The sequence below is a fragment of the Lissotriton vulgaris genome, chromosome 2_1 (genome assembly GCF_964263255.1).
Source record: "Lissotriton vulgaris chromosome 2_1, aLisVul1.2, whole genome shotgun sequence".
In the NCBI taxonomy this organism is placed as follows: Eukaryota; Metazoa; Chordata; class Amphibia; order Caudata; family Salamandridae; genus Lissotriton; species Lissotriton vulgaris.
Window position 1 is genome coordinate 1,856,775,601 of NC_141687.1, and position 20,552 is coordinate 1,856,796,152.

A 20,552-nucleotide genomic window follows, 5' to 3' on the forward strand; every position below is an offset into this window, starting at 1 on the left:
TAGAGTTCCAGCGGAAGGGATGCGCTCCAATAGGAGCACGGGCCCTCACACACCCAAGTGGGTGTCATTATTCATCATTGCTTAGCTCCTCGTCTGGCCGGGGCTGTAATGCCTGATGGGCACCCACTAGGCACTCTTTATCAAAGATCTTTTTTTAGTCGTCTGGTGGACTGAGGGTGTGTGGGTAAAGTTGATATTTATGCATTCTAATCTTAAGGACCATTCTGTCTGAGAAGGTTCTCAAATAATGAGGATTAGCGGATAAGAACCCAACTCATCCAACATACTGGCAGAGGTTATTTGAACCAGAAAGAAAAATTTCAATGCAAGTTATTTGACATCCACATTAGAAAGGGTTTCAAAGGGATGAGACTGTAAGATAAGCTCTAAGTACTAAAAGGAGTTCACAGGACCGGGCTATAGATTCATCCCGTGGTCTAATCAGTGAATAGCTCCTCAAGAGTCTACTGCCTATGATGTACATCTCAGGAATACCCCCAGGTCTCGAAAATCTTTGATTGCTGCCCAGTGGACCGTCAAGTAGCAATTGCTAACCCCTTATCAAATCCATCCTGAAAAACCTGATGAACCCAGACTCACACTTTAAAAACTTGTCAACGCACCATTTAAAAATTAACGACCAACGATGATCATTAGAATTTCTCGTAGCTAGCCGTCTAGACTTCTGTACTGACAAAGCAAGACTTCGAGAGGATGTTAATGTGAGAGTGAAAACTCGAAACTGCCAATGCTACCCATCCACGAAAAACTGCAGGATATTTTGATACGAATGGAAAACGGGAAAGGAAAGCTTGTTCTTGAGATGCAATGCCCTCATCCACTCTCCTGGAGGTGGAATGATCTGCTCTGGTGACTACATTTTGAACTTTGTTTTGCTCAAACATTAATTACGTTTCTTAAGATTTATTTTAAGTATGGCATTTCCGAAAGATTTTTGCACCAGGAACACACTGGAATAAAATCAATGTCATTCTTGAGGTTTTGAAATAGGGCAAATTGGTTTCTTTGAGAACAGAGCTGAGATCTCCTGAATTAATCTACCCAGATCTCTACAGGGTCTTGAGCATAAGAATGATAAACCAGTTCTGAAACTGGCATGTTCTCCTTGAAGTCTCATGAATAACCTTGCTGTATTATTTGTTTAGACCCAGGTGTTATAACATTTCTTTGCCAGATCAGATCAAAGTATGAAAGGTGTCCTCTGACCAGATTTCCAGCATAATCAGGAAAGCTTCTTGGGCTATGGAGGAGGAAGAGGAGGAGAAGACTATCTAATATTCTGACCCTTGAACGGGGAAGGATGGTTACATTTATTTTTTACCGCCTGGAACTGGAAACGTATCTGTCATCACTTGCCATACGAGGAGGGTTGGGTTTGACTTCAGTTTTAAATAATTGTGCATATTTCTGATTTATTTGCAAAGCTTAACGCTGATCATTAAACAACCTAGCTTTCTGAGATTTTTCTGCCTTCCTGTCTCTAACGATTTAGAAAAGGGGGTGGTGATGAACAGAGTGTCTGAGTTAAACAGACCACTCTTACCCAGTCCAAAGATCAGGGCTTGATCCATCACCGTTATTTATCTCACTGCCCCATCCCAGCTCAGAACCTGGCTATATGCAAATCAGTCTGTCCCTGGCCCAGTGCATCATGGGAACAGGGCAGACTAAACTACCAAGCCAATTCTTCACCAGAAAGGAGACAAGCTACCGGGGACCGGTTTCTGGCATTTCAGCCTTCTTCGGCCCGGCTTGCTTGAATCCTGATGGAGCAGTGAGAAAGGGACTCATGTCTGAGTATACCCTGCCACACCTATAGTGGCCAAAAACGATTTAGAATCGTTTTTGGCCACTATAGGTGTGGCAGGGTATACTCAGACATGAGTCCCTTTCTCACTGCACCATCAGGATTCAAGCAAGCCGGGCCGAAGACGGCTGTAATGCCAGAAACCGGTCCCCGGGAGCTTGTTTCCTTCCCAGTGTAAGAATTGGCTTTTGTAGTTTGGTTTGCCCTGTTCCCATCATGCACTGGGACAGGAACAGACTAATTTGCATACAGCCAGGTTCTGAAACTGGGATGGTGCAGTGAGCTAAAAAACGGTGTTGGATCTAGCCCTGATCTCTTGACTGGGTGAGAGCTTTCTGCTTAATTCAGAGACTCTGTCCCTCACCACCCCTTGTTGTTAATATTCCTGTCTCTAAGGTATCTGGGACAACAAGTCGCAACACTGGAGAGAGGTTTAGGCTTTTATTAAATCAGAAGAGGCATCCAACAGAAACCTTCCTTTTATTTCCATATATGAAAACCGATCCAAATAATCTGCGCCATCCTCAGTAGCTAAAATAGTAATCTGAAAGTTCTTAACCAGAGACTGGGATGTTTAAACTGCATGTACAGCAAGGTTAAGTACAGCAATCCTTTTCTTCAATGGAATCTCTGCGATCTACAACTGCCTCATCATTAGTGATAACCATAGATTGTCCAGCCACGTTAGCCAACATTGTATCCACCTTTACTACTGAAGGCAAGTGTATGTCCCCCTTAGCCAAAGAATAGATGTGTCAAGAATTGTGGAAGGTTGGCTTTTTGGGGAAATCTTGCACGCAGATCTGCGTAAAATCATTGCAAATCTTAGATCTTTTACCAATTTTACCAATTTCACAGATCCCTTACTTACTTCAATCATGTTTTTCCTAACACCTTTCTGGTGCTACTTGATATACGGGTCACTTTCTCGAGATGAGATTACTGACTGCCTTATAATCGGCGAAATCACTCCGAGTCTAAAAAAAGGATCTAATCGATCATGGCCAAAGGTTTGGATAGCTATATCACTCAATCAATCAGAGTACTTGTAAAGCGCGCTACTAACCCGTGAAGGAATCAAGGCACTTAGGGGAGGGGGGGTGCTGCTACTGTTCGAAGAGCCAGGTCTTGAGCCTTCTGAACCACCTGGTTCACCGACTAGCACCAGACTTCTAAACACGCATGCCGGAAACTGGAGAAGACATGGCTCCACGAACGCACACCGGACAACCACGCAGCCCACAAGGACGCCACCCGCAGACATCACCACCTCATCAGATTAGCAAGAGATCCTCCTTCAAAGACCACTTTGATAACAACGCACACGACAGCAAAGAGCTCTTCAGCATCGTAAAGGAACTCTCCAACCCCAGCGCCAAGGTCATGAACTCAATCCACTCAGGATCTCCGTCTGACCCGTGCCCACGCCACGTATTCAACAAGGCAGACGCAGCCATTGCACGCCAACTACGGAAGGTCATCAACATCTCCTTCAAAACAGCGACATTCCCGGAAAGCTGGAAGCACGCCGAAATCAACGCCCTCCTCAAGAAGCCCAAAGCGGACCCCAAGGACCTCAAGAACTTCCGGCCCATCTCCCTGTTCCTGGTCCTGGCAAAGGTCATCGAGAAAATCGTCAACATGCAACATGCGTTGCCGTAGTCCTGTCTTCTGCTGACAATGGCCTGTGTCACCGTTCTTCTTGTTTCGGTCGGGATCCACTTGTAGATCCTGCGGAGCATGCAGAGGGTGTTGTAGCAGGAGGAGGAGACAATGTTGACCTGCTTAGACAAGGAGACGGAGGAGTCTAGGATGAATCCTAGATTGTGTAAATGGTCAGTGGGTGTTGGTGCTGTTCCCAGTGTGGTTGGCCACCAGGAGTCGTCCCAGGCTGAGGGGTTGGGACCGAGGAAGAGGACCTCCGTCTTGTCCGAGTTTAGCTTCAGACGGCTGCTCCTCATCCAGTCCGCGACGGCATTCATTCCCTCGTGGAGGTTGGTTTTGGCGGTGTGTGGTTCCTTGGTGAGGGAGAGGATGAGCTGGGTGTCGTCGGCGTAGGAGATGATGTTGAGGTCGTGGTAGCAGGCCACTTGTGCGAGGGGGCCATGTAGACGTTGAACAGCGTTGGGCTGAGGGATGATCCCTGGGGGACACCGCAGATGATGTCGGTGGCTTTGGATCGGAAGGATGGGAGACGGACTCTCTGGGTTCTGCCTGAGAGAAAGGACGTGGTCCAATCAAGGGTCTTATCTTGGATTCCAGCTTCTAGGAGGCGTGTCTTTGGAGTGCGATGGCAGCCCGTGTCGAAGTCAGTTGACAGGTCCAGGAGGATGAGGGCTGATGTTTCGCCGTTGTCCAGTTGGCACCTGATGTCGTCTGTGGCAGTGATGAGGGTCATCTCCGTGCTGTGGTTGCGTCTGAATCCAGACTGGGACGCGTCCAAGATGTTGTCTTCTTCCAGGTGGCGAGCCAATTGCATGTTGACAATTTTCTCGATGACCTTTGCCGGGAACAGGAGCAGGAAGATGGGCCGGAAGTTCTTGAGGTCCTTGGGGTCCGCTTTGGGCTTCTTGAGGAGGGCTTTGATTTCGCCGTGCTTACAGCTTTCCGGGAATGTCACTGTTTTGAAGGAGATGTTGATGACCTTCCGTAATTGGGTTGCGATGGCTGCGTCTGCTTTGTTGAATACGTGGTGTGGGCAAGGGTCTGACGGAGATCCTGAGTGGATGGAGTTCATGACCTTGCGTGTCTGGTTAATGTTGGATCAGGAGGTCAGGCGGTTGGCGCTGGTGGTGTTCACAGGGGAGGTGGTGTCTGGCGTAGTCGGGGCAGTCGTGGTGTTGAAGCTGTTGTGGATGTCCGCGATCTTGCGGTGGAAGAAGATGGCTAGTGAGTCGCACAGTTCTTGTGAGGGCGGGATGCCATTGGCGCTGGGGTTGGAGAGTTCCTTTACGATGCTGAAGAGCTCTTTGCTGTTGTGTGCGTTGTTATCCAAGCGGTCTTTGAACGAGGATCTCTTGGCTAGTCTGATGAGGTGGTGATGTCTGCGGGTGGCGTCCTTGTGGGCTGCGTGGTTGTCCCGTGTGCGTTTGTGGAGCCATATCTTCTCCAGTTTCCGGCATGCTTGTGTGGAGGTCTGGAGCTAGTCAGTGAATTAGGTGGCTCTCTTGCTGGCGTGGCTGTTGGAGGGTTTCTTGAGCAGGGCGAGGGTGTTGGCGCAGTTGTCGATCCACTGTCTGAGGTTGTGGAGTGCGGCGTCTGGGTTGGTGGGGTCGGTGGGTGGGTTCTGGGCGAGGGTGGAGATCAGCTGGTCTTCGATGACTTTGCTCCAGCAGCGTCGAGGCAGCTGTTGGGTGCGGTGGTGCGTGGTTGGTTTCTTGAAGGTGAAATGGATGCAGCGGTGGTCGGTCCAGTGGAGTTCGGCGGTGTGGTCGAAGGTGTAAGCCTGTGGAGAAGACTGTGTCCAGCGTGTGGCCGGCGGCGTGGGTGGGTGCGGTGATGAGTTGTCTGAGGCCGAGGTTGGAGATCAGGGTGGCGGAATTAGTGTTGTTGTTCTCGAGGTGGAAGTTCAGGTCCCTGAGTAGGATGTAGTCCGTGGAGGCGAGTGCGTGGGTGCTGGAGAGGTTGGCGATGGATTCACTGAACTGAGCCCAGGGTCCGGGGGGTCTGTAGATGAGTGTTCCTCTGAGGGTGGTGTTGGGGTCGGTGTGGATCCGGAAGTGCAGGTGTTCGGCGGTGTTGAGGGTGTCGTCTGCGTGGGTGGCGACCTTTAGGGTGGACTTGTGTACGATGGCTATTCCTCCACCATATCCGTTGTCGCGATCCCTCGTTCCACTAGGTCTCGGTTAGGAAGGCTACGTCTGGGGCGGAGGTGTCGATCAGATCCCAGAGCTAGACGGCGTGTTTGCGTGCGGAGCGGGTGTTGAGGAGTATGCAGCGGAGGGGGTTGGGTCCAGTCTTTGGAGGTTTGGTGGTTCTGTCGCAGGTGAAGCTGCAGGTGCGGCAGGAGAAGGGTCCGTGGGTCCGTTTCGGGGCTGCCTGGAAGCAGGTGTGGTTTCGGCCGGCGTTGAGTGCGTGTGAGGGTGCTGGCGTCGTAGTGGATTCTGTTGTTGTGGTGGATTCTGGTGTCGTGGTGTTCGCGGGGTCCAGGGGTTCTGGCACTGGGCGCGGTCCAGGCGCGTACGGGCGCAGACGGGCTTCCCTTAGGCGTGTCTTCAGCGTGCCAGCGGCGCGGCCGCGCAGCGCCCAGCATATATGGGGAGGTGGTTGGGAGGAGCAGCTGGGAGGAGGGAGCAGCGAGTGGGCAGGGGGTGGGGCCGCAAGGGGCACAGCGGCAGGGAAACAGTGGTACAGAAAGCAAAAATGGGGCACATAGGAGGGGGAACGAGTGACACAGAGGAGAAAACGAGGCACAGAGAGGGGGAAACAGTGGTACAGAAGGCAAAAAGGACGGAGGACACTTACCAGCGGCAGTGGCAGCGGCAGCAGGGGCACACTGTCGGAGCTGCTTGGAGGGGGAGCGACCTACCAGGAGGGTCAGGGGGTCGCTATATGGAAAATTAACTTAAACAATTTATAACGGACGACTACCTGCTCAATGAATTGGCTGGGTTGCAACACTTGCAGCATCCGGCATATATGGGGAGGTGGGAGAGAGGATCAGCTGGGAGGCGGGAGCAGCGAGTGGGCAGGGGGCGGGGCCTCAGGGGGCACAGCGGCGGGGAAACAGTGGTACAGAAAGCAAAAATGGGGCACAAGGGGATGGGGACAACGAGTGGCACAGAGGAGAAAACGAGGCACAGAGAGGGGGGAAACAGTGGTACAGAAGGCAAAAAGGGCGGAGGACACTTACAAGCGGCAGTAGTCGCACACAGTCTGAGCTGCGTGGAGGGGGAGCGACCTACTAGGAGGGTCAGGGGTCGCTATATGGAAAATTAACTTAAACAATTTATAACGGACGACTACCTGCTCAATGAATTGGCTGGGTTGCAACACTTAAACTGTGATGCAACACATAATTTATGACTCCCTTCGTATATATGACAGCGGGGCCTTTGCAAACCACTCTTTCAGACAAAAGAGATTTTATATGATTTTCAATCATTTAAAAGCACAAACAATATCGACAGCACAGATTCTATTGTTTAGTGCCCGAATTCCAAACTGGCAGCAACAAACAAAGTATGAGTACAGCGGAATACTTTCCACAATTGAATGGCCAAGTGCAAAGATTTAATTGTTGGGGGAGGGCATCGATTAAGCTTTCAGTAAAGGGTGGTTTATATCATGAAGAAAGGCTTCAGAACGAGTTGTTGGCTTGCCGAACCATACCAAATTTGATGACCAGATGTTCACCTTTTGAAATACTTATAGAAAGAAAACCTAATTCTAAGCTTGCTCCTTGGTGCTTTAAGAACAGTAGTGGGAAAAGTAAGGATCTTAATGTCAGGAGAGTTGGCAGATAACTAGAGTTAAACATACTAAAAATCAGTTTGAAGTGGGTGATTGCAATCTTATCAAAAAGCCACTAACCAGTGGTAACAAGTTGCCACGGTGGTCTAATCTCTTAGGAGTTTGTGAAGTATTTAGTGTATTTGTAAGGATTGTGGGAGGTAGGATTTGGAATTTGAGTCGAATATCCGTGTAGAGGACTGCTGGAGGAAAGGGCATGGGTACTGAGGTGAGGATTAGTGAAGGCAGTAAGGGCATGTGTGGTTTTATTAGATGTTCAGTCCAGCAGATTCCCTGGTATGATACTGTAATTTAGGTGCCGCCCAAATCCTATGAGACTGTAAATGTGAAAGAGACTTATGAGGGTATTTCAGATTTACAGTCCTGAAAAATTCTGCTTCTCATTGGCAGTCTTTTGAAAATTCAGCTTCCGAACATATGCTAGTAGGACTCAGTCATGGAATGAGACGTGCTCCTGACTTGTTTTTAGAATTTGTTGGGTTTGAAATATTGTACAGGGAATAGCTTTTTGTAGTTTATTTTGTTATTGTTGCATACTTTTGTTTTTATTCTTGTTGTATTTCGGAATAACAACAAATCAAGCAGGAGTTCAGTTGAGTGATTTATTAGATATAAATCAGTAAAGTAAAATAACCCACAAGACAAGCTAAGGATGAGCGATGCTGTCGTGTCCAGGTAACAGATAATAATGACACGACAGCAGAACTCAGACATAGAACATGGAACAAAGGATATGTCATTAAAGGAATACAGCAAGTGTCACAGAACTAGTCAATTAAAGATACAGATACAACATCTCCTTTCCATAAAAGAAAAGGAAAAAATAAGAGTGAGCAAAACAAATAATAATAAGCTAAACAATTTTCAATACAAATAACAATCTTTAAATTTGGAAGGAATAACAATGTTTCTCTTAACTGAAGTCAAATTGGAGTCAGAAAAAGATAGAGAACTTTTACCAGTTTCAACGTCCTTTTATACAGAATTCGCATCAGATTCTTCAGCTGTTTCAACCACCTTAGTTACAGAATGAGCATCAGAATTTAAATCTGTTTCTGCTTCCTTACTTACAGAAAGTGCATCTGTTCCAACATCTAGCAGATCAGTCTCACCCACTTCCTCATTTAAACAAGATTGAGAATTAGCTTCACTAACATCTGAAGTGAAATGAGAATCATCAAGAGCTATTTGATCTTGATTCTGCACAAAATCCATGAAATCTTCACTACACAAAAAAGAGGAATTTCTAGAAAGATTTCTTTTAACAAGTTTTTTCAAGATGATGTCTTTTTGATATGGTTCAAGTTTGATAACTGCACTTTTATTCCACCATCCTTTATTCTTAATCATGACAGATGAATTTGAAGATCTAACAACCTGCTGAGGCAAAGTAAACTTAGATTCCCCTTTGACAACTTTTTTGGGTTTCTTAATAATTACCCAATCACCAGTTTTGAAAACACAGTTTTTCGGGGAAATAGTATTCATTAACTTATATTTTTTCTCAAAATTTTGCCTGACACACTCATCAACAGAATTGGCTTTAGAAAGATTTAACTTATTTAGTGAAGATGACTTTTTATCGAAAATAGGCTTGATGTTATCATTTGCATCCCTACCTTTCAACAAGAAAAAAGGGGTAAAACCAGTGATAGAATGGGGAGTATTTAGATAACTCCAAACTTTGTCCTTAATGTGTTTTTTAACATCCATTCCAGATGACAAAGCTGTTTGAATGCCTTCTTTGAAAAATGTATTGGCTCTTTCAACGAGTCCATTTGCAGCTGGAAAATACAACGGACTCTTGATATGTTTTATATCATATTTACTCAAGAAATCCATCATATTTGTGGATACAAAATGTGTGCCATTATCGGAAACTAATTTCCTAGGATAACCTTCTACATTGAAAATCTTCTCAAGAAAACCAATTACAATGTCAGTAGAGGGAAATTTAACAAAATCATATGAGATCCATTTTGAGTAATAGTCAGTTAAGACAATTAAATATCTCATATCTTCCGGCAAAATATTATAAGGCCCAGAAAAATCAATTGCTAATTTTTCCCATGCTTGTTCAGGCAACAAATTGGTAGATGTATAATTTTTTTTTACTTTTCCAATGCTTGTCGGATAGGAGACATTCAGGACATTGGTTAATGAAATTATCGACAAAAGAATCCATACTGGGCCACCAATAAAATTTTCTTAAAATTTTCTTGGTGCCGGACATTCCTGGATGCCCAGAATGTGCTCTTTCAACAAGACCCTTTCTCAAAACATTTGGGGGAACAAAAAGTCCACACCTAGTGATGAACTGGTTCTCCAACCTCAACTCTGAGGATATTTGTTGAAAAGGTACAACATTTTTATCAAGACTTCTAACTGGAGGCCATCCTTTTCTAATGTACTCCCTTATTTTAACCAAAATTTGATCTTTCTCATATCCATCTAACCAATCTTTCTCGGTAAAACATCCCAAAGAATTTTCACAAGCATCTAATGCTGAAACAACGACACACTCATCGTCAAAGACTTCAGAAGATTCAAAAGGATTCTGAAGAGGAATTCTGGACAAACAGTCTGCTCTAAAATTTGCTCCTCCAGAAATGTGTTTAACATCAAAATTATATTCTTGTAATTTTGAAATAATTCTAACTAGTCTTGAAGTTGCTTGCCCTGTACCATTACCGTTCATCAAATAAATGAGAGGCTTGTGATCTGTAACGAGATCAAAACGAGTTCCCCATAAATAGCACCTGAACTTTTCAACCGCCCATGAGCAAGCTAAAGCTTCACGCTCTATGGTACTGTCATTGGATTCGGCTGTGGTTAAGGTTCTTGAAATAAAGGCGATGGTATTTTCCTTCTCATTAACAAACTGGGTAAGAACTCCACCAAGACCTATGCAACTAGCATCTACGGTGACAACACACTTAACACCACAAGAGAATGGTTTCAAAGCTGGTGCATTCTTAATCATTTCCTTGACTTTGTTAAAGGCTTCATCATGGACTAAAGACCATTCATACTTTTCATTCTTTCTCGTTAAACACCTGAGAGGTTCCACTACAAATGCATAACCATGCACAAAACGTGCATAGTACTCACTTAGACCTAAAAAGGATCTAAGGGAGTCTTTATCAGCTGGGGCAGGTGCAAGCATAATCGAATCAATCAGGTTCTGTTTAGGTTTAATGCCTTCTTTAGTAATTGAGTGCCCTAAATATTCTAATTCTTGAACCAAGAAACTGCACTTCTCTTTAGATACAGTCATCCCTCTTTTACTTAAGATTTTTAATACTTCATCAAGGGTTTTGTTATGGTCCTCAACTCCATTTCCAAAAAGGAGTATGTCATCCTGAAATGCTTGCACCCCTTTGATGTCTCCAAACAACGAGTCCATTAGCTTCTGAAATACGCTCGCTGCAGAAGCTAATCCAAAAGGGAGCCTCGTATATTTGAAGGCACCAAATGGAGTGACAAAAGTAGTAAGATCTTGTGACCTCTCTGACAAAACAACTTGATGGTAGGCTGACTTTAAGTCAATTAAAGAAAAATGAGTAGAATCTCCAATGGCCATAAGCATTTCTTGAATCAATGGCAAAGGGTGGCAATCCACCAAAATGTTCTTATTCAGAGAGCGCAAATCTGCACACATGCGCAACTTACCATTTTTGCGTTTGGCTAATACGACAGCCGAAACCCACTCGGAAGAATCTGTTGGTTTAATTACACCATCTTTGCAAAGACTATCCAAATGTTCTTTTAACTCTGCTCGTACACTCAAAGGTACTCTTCTGACCTTATGTATGACAGGTATGGCATTATCCTTCAGCTTAATGTCATGCTCAACACCTTTCACACAACCAATTCTGTCCTCAAATACTTCCTTGTATTTAGAGAGAATAGAATCAAGATCATTAGAAAATACTTTCTCTTTGCAGATTTCTAAAGAAGCTATTGGAATGTCACCAAGAATAATAGGAGTGTCACTACCAGGCTTTAACATGATACCCATCTTACCCAAGTCACGCCAACCAATAATATCTTTCCCTTTTTTAACTACATAAACTTTTGTAGTAATTTCTCTACCTAGCAGTTCAACTAAGTCAGTAAAGTATCCTAGCATTTTGAGAAATTGACCACCAATTGCTTTTGGATTGATATCTGCAACAGTCAGTTTAGTAGGAAAAGGATAATTTGCATAAGTAATTTCATCTAAAATGGTAATTGGCGAACCTGAATCTGCCATTACTTCCAATTTTACGCCATGAATGAAAGCTTCGCCTAAAGGTGCCTTGAAAGTAATCTCAGATTCAACTAAATTTACATTAATTACCAAGTTACTAATTTCATCTTCCATGTCATCTAAAGCATTTACACTGGTAAGTGAAACATTCCTATTTTTAAAAATAGTTTTACAAGCAGTCTCAAGATGTCCAATTTTTTTACATTTTGCACATTTCTTTCCATGTGCAGGACAAATCGGATTATTACCGATGTGATTTTTAGAACCACAACGATAACAAACTAAATTCTTTTTAGCTGAAAAGGAACCTTTGCCTAGAGGCCTAGAGGCCCATAGGAATGAATGGGAAGACAATCTCAATTTGCGAATCGCAATTAGCGATTCGCAAATTGAGATTGCGAGTTCAAGGGTGCAGGGGTGTCCAAAGGACACCCTGTTACACCCCTGAATGTGATCTGTACACATATGTTGCGCACACACATGCCCTTAGGGCATGTGTGTGCGCAACATAAAACTTTGAAAAATGCACAAAAGTGCATTTTTCAAAGTTTTTGCAAATTACCATGAAGTTGTACTTCGTGGTAATTTGCGTGCTCTATTAGCTAATTCGCTATTTTTGATACTTTCATGCATTGCATTTAAGGAATCTCAATTTGAGATTCCTTAAATGCAAACAATCGCAATTTAGCGAATTCTCTATTTGCGATTTTTGCATTTGGGATGATGCATCCCAAATGCAAAAATTGCACTCGCAAAGGGCCAGATTCTGAGAATCTGGCCCTTTTGCGAGCACATTTCGCTTGATGCATCTGGCCCTTTGTCCCTCTCAAGGTGCAAAACAACTTCTCACCTATAAATCTTGTTCTTGTCACATGTGCTGTGCATTCAAAGACAGAGGTCAAATGGCAGGCTCTCTCTTCCGAGGGAGCTTAGTGTTTACTTTTCTTTTGACGTAAATAATTAATTTACTCTCTTAATTTCTATGCAGGTAAGTACTTAATCAATAACAACTCAATCGGAATGAAAAAAGACAGAGTCCGTGGTGTTAGGGTTTTATTCCTCATAAAGGAATGGTCGTGACCAGGATATCATGTTCTGACCACCACAGGGGTGTCAGAAGGGATAGAGCAAACTTTATTGACATTACATAGCTTATATACTTAATTCACATCATAAGTAATGGTGCAAGAGGCGTAACAGCTGAGAGAAGACAAGATAACAGTATACACGTGGTACTAGTACGTAATCAAGAGGCGTGAACTAGGCGTGAACTAGAAACGTCACTGATAGGTGACGCAAGTGGGTGGCACCAAGGGGTGGTGCTAACAGAATTGTTGCAATGTCAGCAGAAATCGGAAGCTTGGATGCGCGCGCAGCTGCATGACGTGTGATTGACGGGGTGCAGGGGACTTGACATTTACACTGACGGAAAGAGACAGAAGTCTGGCATGTCAGATCAACTTGTACTTCTATCATATCTGATATCTGATGTTTAGGAACCATACTATCTGGGCGGAAAGGTCTCTAGGGCAGAAGCTATTCTATGTTAACTGTGGATGCGTGTATAAGCGCCTAAGTGTCTGCATGAGAAGCGTGGGGGCACGAGGCCTTCCATGGAAGCATGGTAACAGAGGCTATGAATTACTTGCACTGAGACAGGTCGGCCCTTTGGCTCTGCAGCTGGAGAGGATGTTTACTGGAACTAGTAGGCAGGAATGCATTCTCGAGGAGCGGAACAGATAACTCGAAGGTTATAGTCAGTCTTGGCAGAAAGCAGGCTGAGCTGAGCGCGAGGGGCCGCGCTGGGAGTAAGTCAGAGTTCACGGGTACAGAGGTAGCCTGGGCAGAGACTGTCGGAGTCAGGAGCCAAAAAGGGGCTCGATGGCAGAAATTCAGGGCCTACTCTGCCAGAGCAGGAAAAACATGTAAAGTGTACTACAAAAAGACGGTGGCATAGCATACTTAGGAACGGACTATATAATCCATTCAGGGTGGATCTGAAAGAGGACAAGTTAACGTTGGACGCAAATGTATTTGCGTCTTCATAGCTGGCACAGGAGGGAAGTTACATGCACTTTAAGCTGGTACATGGAGTCGGTGGGGTACGCGCTAGGGAACATAACATGACCAAAAAATTTATATTTCCTCACTTTCTTTGTGGATTTATTTTACAATCCTGCTGGATACTAGGGGTAACGAAGGTTTTTATTCTAGCACACATCAACATTTAAATAAACTGTGCAAGTACTTCAGAATATATCCGAATTAGGAACTCGCAAATTAAGCAATTTTTTTGTTAATTCTGAAGTGAGTTGGAAACAAATATTTTAATATGATCAAAACAAATCAATATTCTAGGTGATGCCATTTCTACACATGATTGTTTGTCTGTTGTATAGTTTTATTAGTAAAACTGTATGTTTGGGTAAATGTAATGGTCCTTTCAATTGAGAATGTGTTGTCTGTAATGGCAGTGTGCTACCACATCATGAACACTTCACTCTAATCTGCTCCACACCACTTCACTCTACTTTGCACCATTCCACATTCTACCTGTCCATGCCACTGCACTCTGCACCAATGCACTCATTCCTCACTACTCTATACTCTCACACTACAGTCTAATGCAGTCTACGCCACTCTACTCCACACCACTACACTCTTTGCCACTAAACTCTACACCACTTCAGTCTAGGCCACTCCAACGTACTCTGCACAACTCCACTCTACGCCACTCCTTTCTACGCCACTCTGCACCACTCTACCCTCCACCACTTAACTCTACGCCTCTGCACTCTATGCCAATCTACTGTATGCCACTTTAATCTACTCTGCACCACTGCACTCTACACCACTTTACCCTGTGACACTTTACACCACTGCACTCTACCCTGCACAACTCGACTCTACGCCACTTCACTCTACTCTGAAACAATGTACACCATGCCACAGCACTCGATGCCACTCTACTCTGCGCCACTCCACCCTATGCCACTGCACTCTACTTTAAACCACTGCACTCTACACAGCTGCACTCTACGCCACTCTACACCGCTGCACTCTTACATTGTACTCTGTAACACTTCACTTTATGCCACTGCACTCTGTATCACCCCACACCACTGTACTCTATGCCAATCTATTCTACATCACTGCACTCTACTATGCACCACTATAATCTACACCACTGCATTTTATGACGCTGAATTCTATGCCGCTGCAATCTACGTCACTATACTCTTCAATACTCTATGCCAATGTACTCTACACCAGTCCACCGTACTCTACGCCACTCTACTCTACGCTGCATCACTTCACTCTATGCCACTGCACTCTGATACACTCCACTCTACCGCACTGCACTCTTTACCGCTACACTCTGTGGCACTATATTCTACTCTTCACCACGCTACGCCACTCTACTCTTCACAACTTTATGTCACTGCACTCTGTTCCACTCGACTCTGCACCACTGTGCTCTATGCCACTCCATTCTATGCCATTCTACACTACTCTGCACAAATGCCCTCTATGCCACTGCACCCTACTATACAATACTCTTATCTCTGCCACTGCATTCTACAGCGCTGTATTGTACGCCCTTGAATTCTATGACGCTGCACTTTACACCACTGCGCTCTATGCCACTATATTGTGCAACATTCTACGCCAATGCACTCTACACCAGTCCACTCTACGTCACTCCACTGTACAACACTCTATGCCACTCCAATACATGACACTCTGCCACTCTACTCCACTCTTCACCATTCTACACACCACTCTCCTCTACCTCACTAACATTTAGCAATGCTGATGTACAACCTAGCTAAATACATTGCCAAGCCAATAGCTCTTGTATAAGCGAGACCAATTGGCCTTACCAATGCTTGTACACAGTTGTCTGTCCAAAGGTTTACCTTTCAATATTTTTATCAGTCTTATAAGTTGTTTTTTTGCTGTCTCATTTCCTTGTACCTGAAAATTGCAAAATTGCTCATATTGTTGTATTTTGTAAATGTAGCCCTGGTAAGTCAATGTGCCACCAATGGGTCTTGCCTGTGCTCTATAATACTACAAATAAATAAGTTACTTGAATTCAGTTTTGTTGCAGAATATATTGCAGGGACATTGAACTAGAAGGCTGATTACTTTTCTCGTCTGTTAGCCTACAACTGCTGAAGATGAGAAGGATATAGAAGGGAGGAATATGTGGAATGGATTCAGAAATTAAGAATGGAGTGACAGGGAATTGAGAAAAATAATAAAAGCGGGGTAAGTGGTAGTGAAATGTATGGATTGCATCACTTTTGGTTGGCCGAGAAAGAGGGGCCTGACAGAAGCAATGCAATTATTTACTAAAGCATATTCTAAGTTGACCATTGAGAATAGTATTGCGATGACAAAAGTCATACCACCTGAAAATCTGAGTTCTAAATTGGTAAATATTGTACATTTTGAGAAGACACTTAACCTAAAAAATAAAGTGAGTCTCATTGGTGCCCTTCCATGAAAAGAATTGTGGAGTTTAAAATTGAGAAGAGTGGTGCATGTAAAGTTTCCTACTGTTATTTTTGGAAAGTGAGATGGTTCTTGTGATATTTTAAATTACTTGATGGCTGTGTAAGGCACAGGCACTTTACATTTTAAGATTAGCTTTATGAAACACTGTATTCCGTATAATCATGTTGAACTTTTTTCGCTATGAATTTTTAACCTTTTACTTCGGAAACCGGAAATGGTGTTGAATAAATTAAAATAAAATAGCAAACATACATACATACTTACGTTTTTCTTTTTAATTTGTCATTATATTAGCTACCTTAACACAACAAAGGTTCCTGAATTGATGTGCTCTGTACTAATGGTTTAAGAAAATCAGATTGTATTGGTAGGCTACCCTAAATAAACTAGTTGAACTGAACTAACTATAAGAGCTTGAGGCACAGGATATCGACCATATAATCTGTAGATTTAACCGAGGAACGCCAGTAAAAGATTGGTATTGAATTATTTTGGGGCCTTTTCATGTGTTACCACAGAAGCAGCAAAATGCAGTTGTTTTAACTAACTAGTCTTTGAAGTTGTTATAGGTCAAATTTGTTAAGGATCCGGATATTAAGATTATAGTTTTCAAGGAAAGGAACACCAAAAGTGCTTATATCGGACATTTTAATTAGAAATGTTTAATTTCAAAAGTACTGGAGTGACATATATGGGATGCTTTTTGTATCAATTCAATGTACGTTATCAATAAGGTAATGCATTGGTTCAGTGCATGAATAGAAAAGTGGGTGTGTGCAAGAGGTGGCAATAAACAGAATTTCCTCCGTGAGGGCTGTGAATAAACGTTTGCTGGTCCATCCTAATACTCTGTACTCATTCACAGGAGCTTCGGCATTTGATGCAAATAAAATATTTGTGTTCGCTCAGGAAAGCTGCCAGTGAATAGAGGACTGAAGGTTTGTATTTCACAATTACCCATAGCATGGTAAATGGACCAGAGTGATAGGATGCAAAGCTCCACCCGATAATGCCAGCATTGTCAAGTATAGTAGCCGATGCTATTCAGTTGTTTGAGCCTATCAGTCAGTCAGTGCCCATAGAGATTCCCGGATCATAGCAACTAAATTGTTTATGAAGACAACCTAGCATCAGTCACCGCATTGGGCATCACAGTGATAGGAAGCAATATTGTCATCACAACATTTGAGTATCTAATTTCTGCCTCGAGTCAAATGCATAGCAAGACATGTCCATGTACATTTGTGTGATCTAGACATGTCATTGTGACTAAATGGATTAACTTAATGAGGTTTCAAGATCAGCACTAGTCTTCTGAACACTCTTTAATACCGTTTGACTTCATCAATTTACTAGGATTCTGGGCTCTCAAGTTAAGCCTCTAGTTAAAGAGCGCTCAGGAGGTAATGAATCATCGTCACATGGAAAGGATGGAACCAATGAGAGTTGACACTACGGAATTACTGTAACAACCCTGGTGTAGTATCCTGGTTTGGATACCATGTGCCTTTCCCATTAACCTGTCTTGCTACTCAGCCTATCTGGGTGAATGGTGGAATGTTGAGTGTGTGAGGTAATATGGAATGTGTGGTGTGCCTGGTGGATGGATGACAGTTGGAAGAGAGGGCTGAGTAGCAAGAGAGCTGCTCCTGGTGGGGCTTAGGAGAGACTTGAATGATACTTAAATGATTACTTGATTTAACCTGAAATCCATCTAATAAACATCATCAATCAATACTACTCGGCTACAGATCATCTTATTACACCTGGCCTTATATAGCCACCGTCAGTTTTCATCCATCAGACAGTCAAATGGGGAAATTAATGCTGTCTTAGACAACAGCGTGGATGTTTCATCCTTAACGTATTGGGTCAAAATATCAAGTGAGTTTTCATAAAGGATATTTCAATGGTTACAATCCTACACTTTTTTTTGTTACACCTTGTCTATTTGTTTATTTTCTATTTTGCAGAGCCTCCATCTATTTACATGACCAGAGGGAGTTAGTTTACATCTGGGGCACATCTGCCAAATGACTTGTGCTAGGGATATTTATTTATTAGTATTCTGTAAAGCGCATGGTTACACTAGCAAGTGTGTCCCCGCGCTGAAAATGCTAAAGGATGTTTCCAATAGTTCATGCTTATTTCCGATCTTAGTCTTGGGGGAAGAGGATTGTTTTCAGGTCTTTTCTCAAATGTGGCTCAGAGGGTTCTGTAGGCAGTTTTTCTGGCAACTGGTTCCCTGTCCTGGCAGTCTTGACTCTGAAAGATTTTCCACCCATTTTGGCTGTTTTGACCTTTGGTACTTGTACTTGCCCTGTGCCGCATGATCTCAGCTGGCGGGTGGGTTCGTACCATTTCAGAAGGTCATGCAGATATCTTGGGCCTCTGCCATGCAGGATGCGGTGTCCTGCACATAAGGCTTTAAAAGTCACCCGTTCCCTGACCTTGCCAGAACTGTGAAGTTTTTCAAGGGACTGGGGCCTGTCTAAAGCAGCCAGGGGGTGGGTCAGGATGGTCAATGGGTCAACAGGGTGGGATTTAGGATAGGCGCTTGGCATGTGAGGGCCTCCAGGAGGCTGCTTGAGAGTGGTGATACGACTGTCATGGGCCTGAAGGCTGGGCAGTTGGGACTATCAAAGGAAAGAGCAAGTTGTTGTCTATGGTCCAAAGGAGTGGTGGGGTAGAGGTGTTAAAGAAGGCGGGTAATTACTATCATTGGGGCAGTAAAAAAGGGTGTGTGTGTGTGAGAAACATAGCTTGCCCACTCTCATTCTAGCTGAAAGCAATACGTTCACATAATGATTTCCTACTTGTTTTTAATATATTACATCTATACTTTGTTTAAGTTGACAGCCCAGGGGCAAGCCTGCACTGTGGGGGTTTGAGATCTTAATTCGGGTCCCTGGAATGGATTGAAAGGCTTTTCAGCGCACCATATAAAATACCGCAAGCTGTGAAACCAGCTCACTAAATTAAGAAACCGTTACTGGCATCTTGCAATAGGAAGGCAAATATTCTACTCCAGCAGTACCTTCAGTGATGAAAATGGATTTTAATGTATCATTAGAAAGCTACGCAGGTGGATGGGCTTCAGTACTAAACTGGCACTCTTTGTATGCTAGAAATAGACACTCAAGCCAGTCCTGTAATAAAATTAAATAATTACAAGTTTTTGGAGCAAGATCGTCAAGACTCCAGAAATTAGATTAAGGAGATGATTGATCCGAATGTAATTCACACCACTTGTTTTCGGGGGCTCATACTGCCCTTCTTTTATCAAAAAGGCTCAGTCTACTTGATTTGCATATCATTTGAATATTTACATAGGATTCTAGTACATGATGCACGCCTCACCCCAAGGCAGATGATGCATTGCACCACTCATTTTGTCCTGGGTCTACACAAGGCATATTGGCAGGTGATACCGACTAATGAATTTTCAGTAGAAAAGAGCTTTCATGTGTTTCCCTGGCCCCTTTGACTTCGTAATGAAGCTCCTGAACAAGAAAAACTATTGAGTGAATGTATTTACATAACCCCCAACAATGCAGAGGCAGGTTATCCAAAATAATGCCAAACTGGTCAAGTAGACCTTTAGTATTTTTCCTGAAGGCTAACATGGTATTTTGCACTTTACCCATTTTCTGATCAATCCTGGCCTACTCAGAGCCCCCCAAACAAATGTGTGTTTGTACTCCTACAAATACATTGTGATGAGACTCGGAACCAACTGTTTACTTTTGCCCCCAAAAATGAGTAACTAAGAAGAAGAAAAAATTCCACTGCCAAGAGATACCATTTAGCAATTGTTTGCGCCCTGCAGGAATTTGTTGTTTACCGCTGTGGAACCAAACTTACTGTTAGAAGGGTCACAGACATCTACATTTACAAGGCATCTCTATCTAAGTCACAAATAGAATTTTTCGTACCTACAGATCTAAATGTCATTTTCTTTAAACACATTTTTTTAAAAAGCTAAACTTTTAAAAGGCTTCAGTTTAATCATTAGTCATTTACAGGTTGATGAAACGTGTACCCCGTTTAGTTTTTACCTGAGCACTGTAAAATGTTTAGCTAAATAAATACAAATCCATACCGGTTAGTTTGCATGTTTACAGAAATGTATGAGTGTTTTGTTTCCACAGAACATAAAAACGCCAACTATTGTAAAATGTATTTTATGAAGTAAGCAATGGTTTTGTTTCTGGGAGCCCTGTGTTCTATGCTTTGCTGGCCACTAACGTTCCTTCCATTGAATTCCATGTACAGGACTGCCTGTCTACCTTCCATGAACTTGTACCCTTATATTTCAAAGGCTACCTAAAGCCACCGTTCAACACAGAAGGTCGGAAAACAGCAGGAATGACTGAAGAGGTAATAACTTTTCATATTTAGTGATGTCTTTTCCGACGTGCATTGTGCAAATTATAATTGTAAGCATTCCCCTACATTTGCGAACATGCAAATAAA

At 43.4% G+C, this 20,552-nt stretch overlaps 1 protein-coding gene across 2 annotated transcripts in view; it reads left to right on the forward strand.

Moving 5' to 3' along the window:
- Positions 1-20,552, forward strand: part of LOC147733417 (uncharacterized) — a 164,193-nt gene that overhangs the window by 123,669 nt on the left and 19,972 nt on the right. For both annotated transcript variants that reach the window (XM_086958033.1, XM_086958034.1), the window contains one exon: positions 20,352-20,456. In XM_086958033.1, coding sequence (XP_086814159.1) covers positions 20,352-20,456 — 105 coding nt within the window. The remainder of the gene's footprint in view (positions 1-20,351; positions 20,457-20,552) is intronic.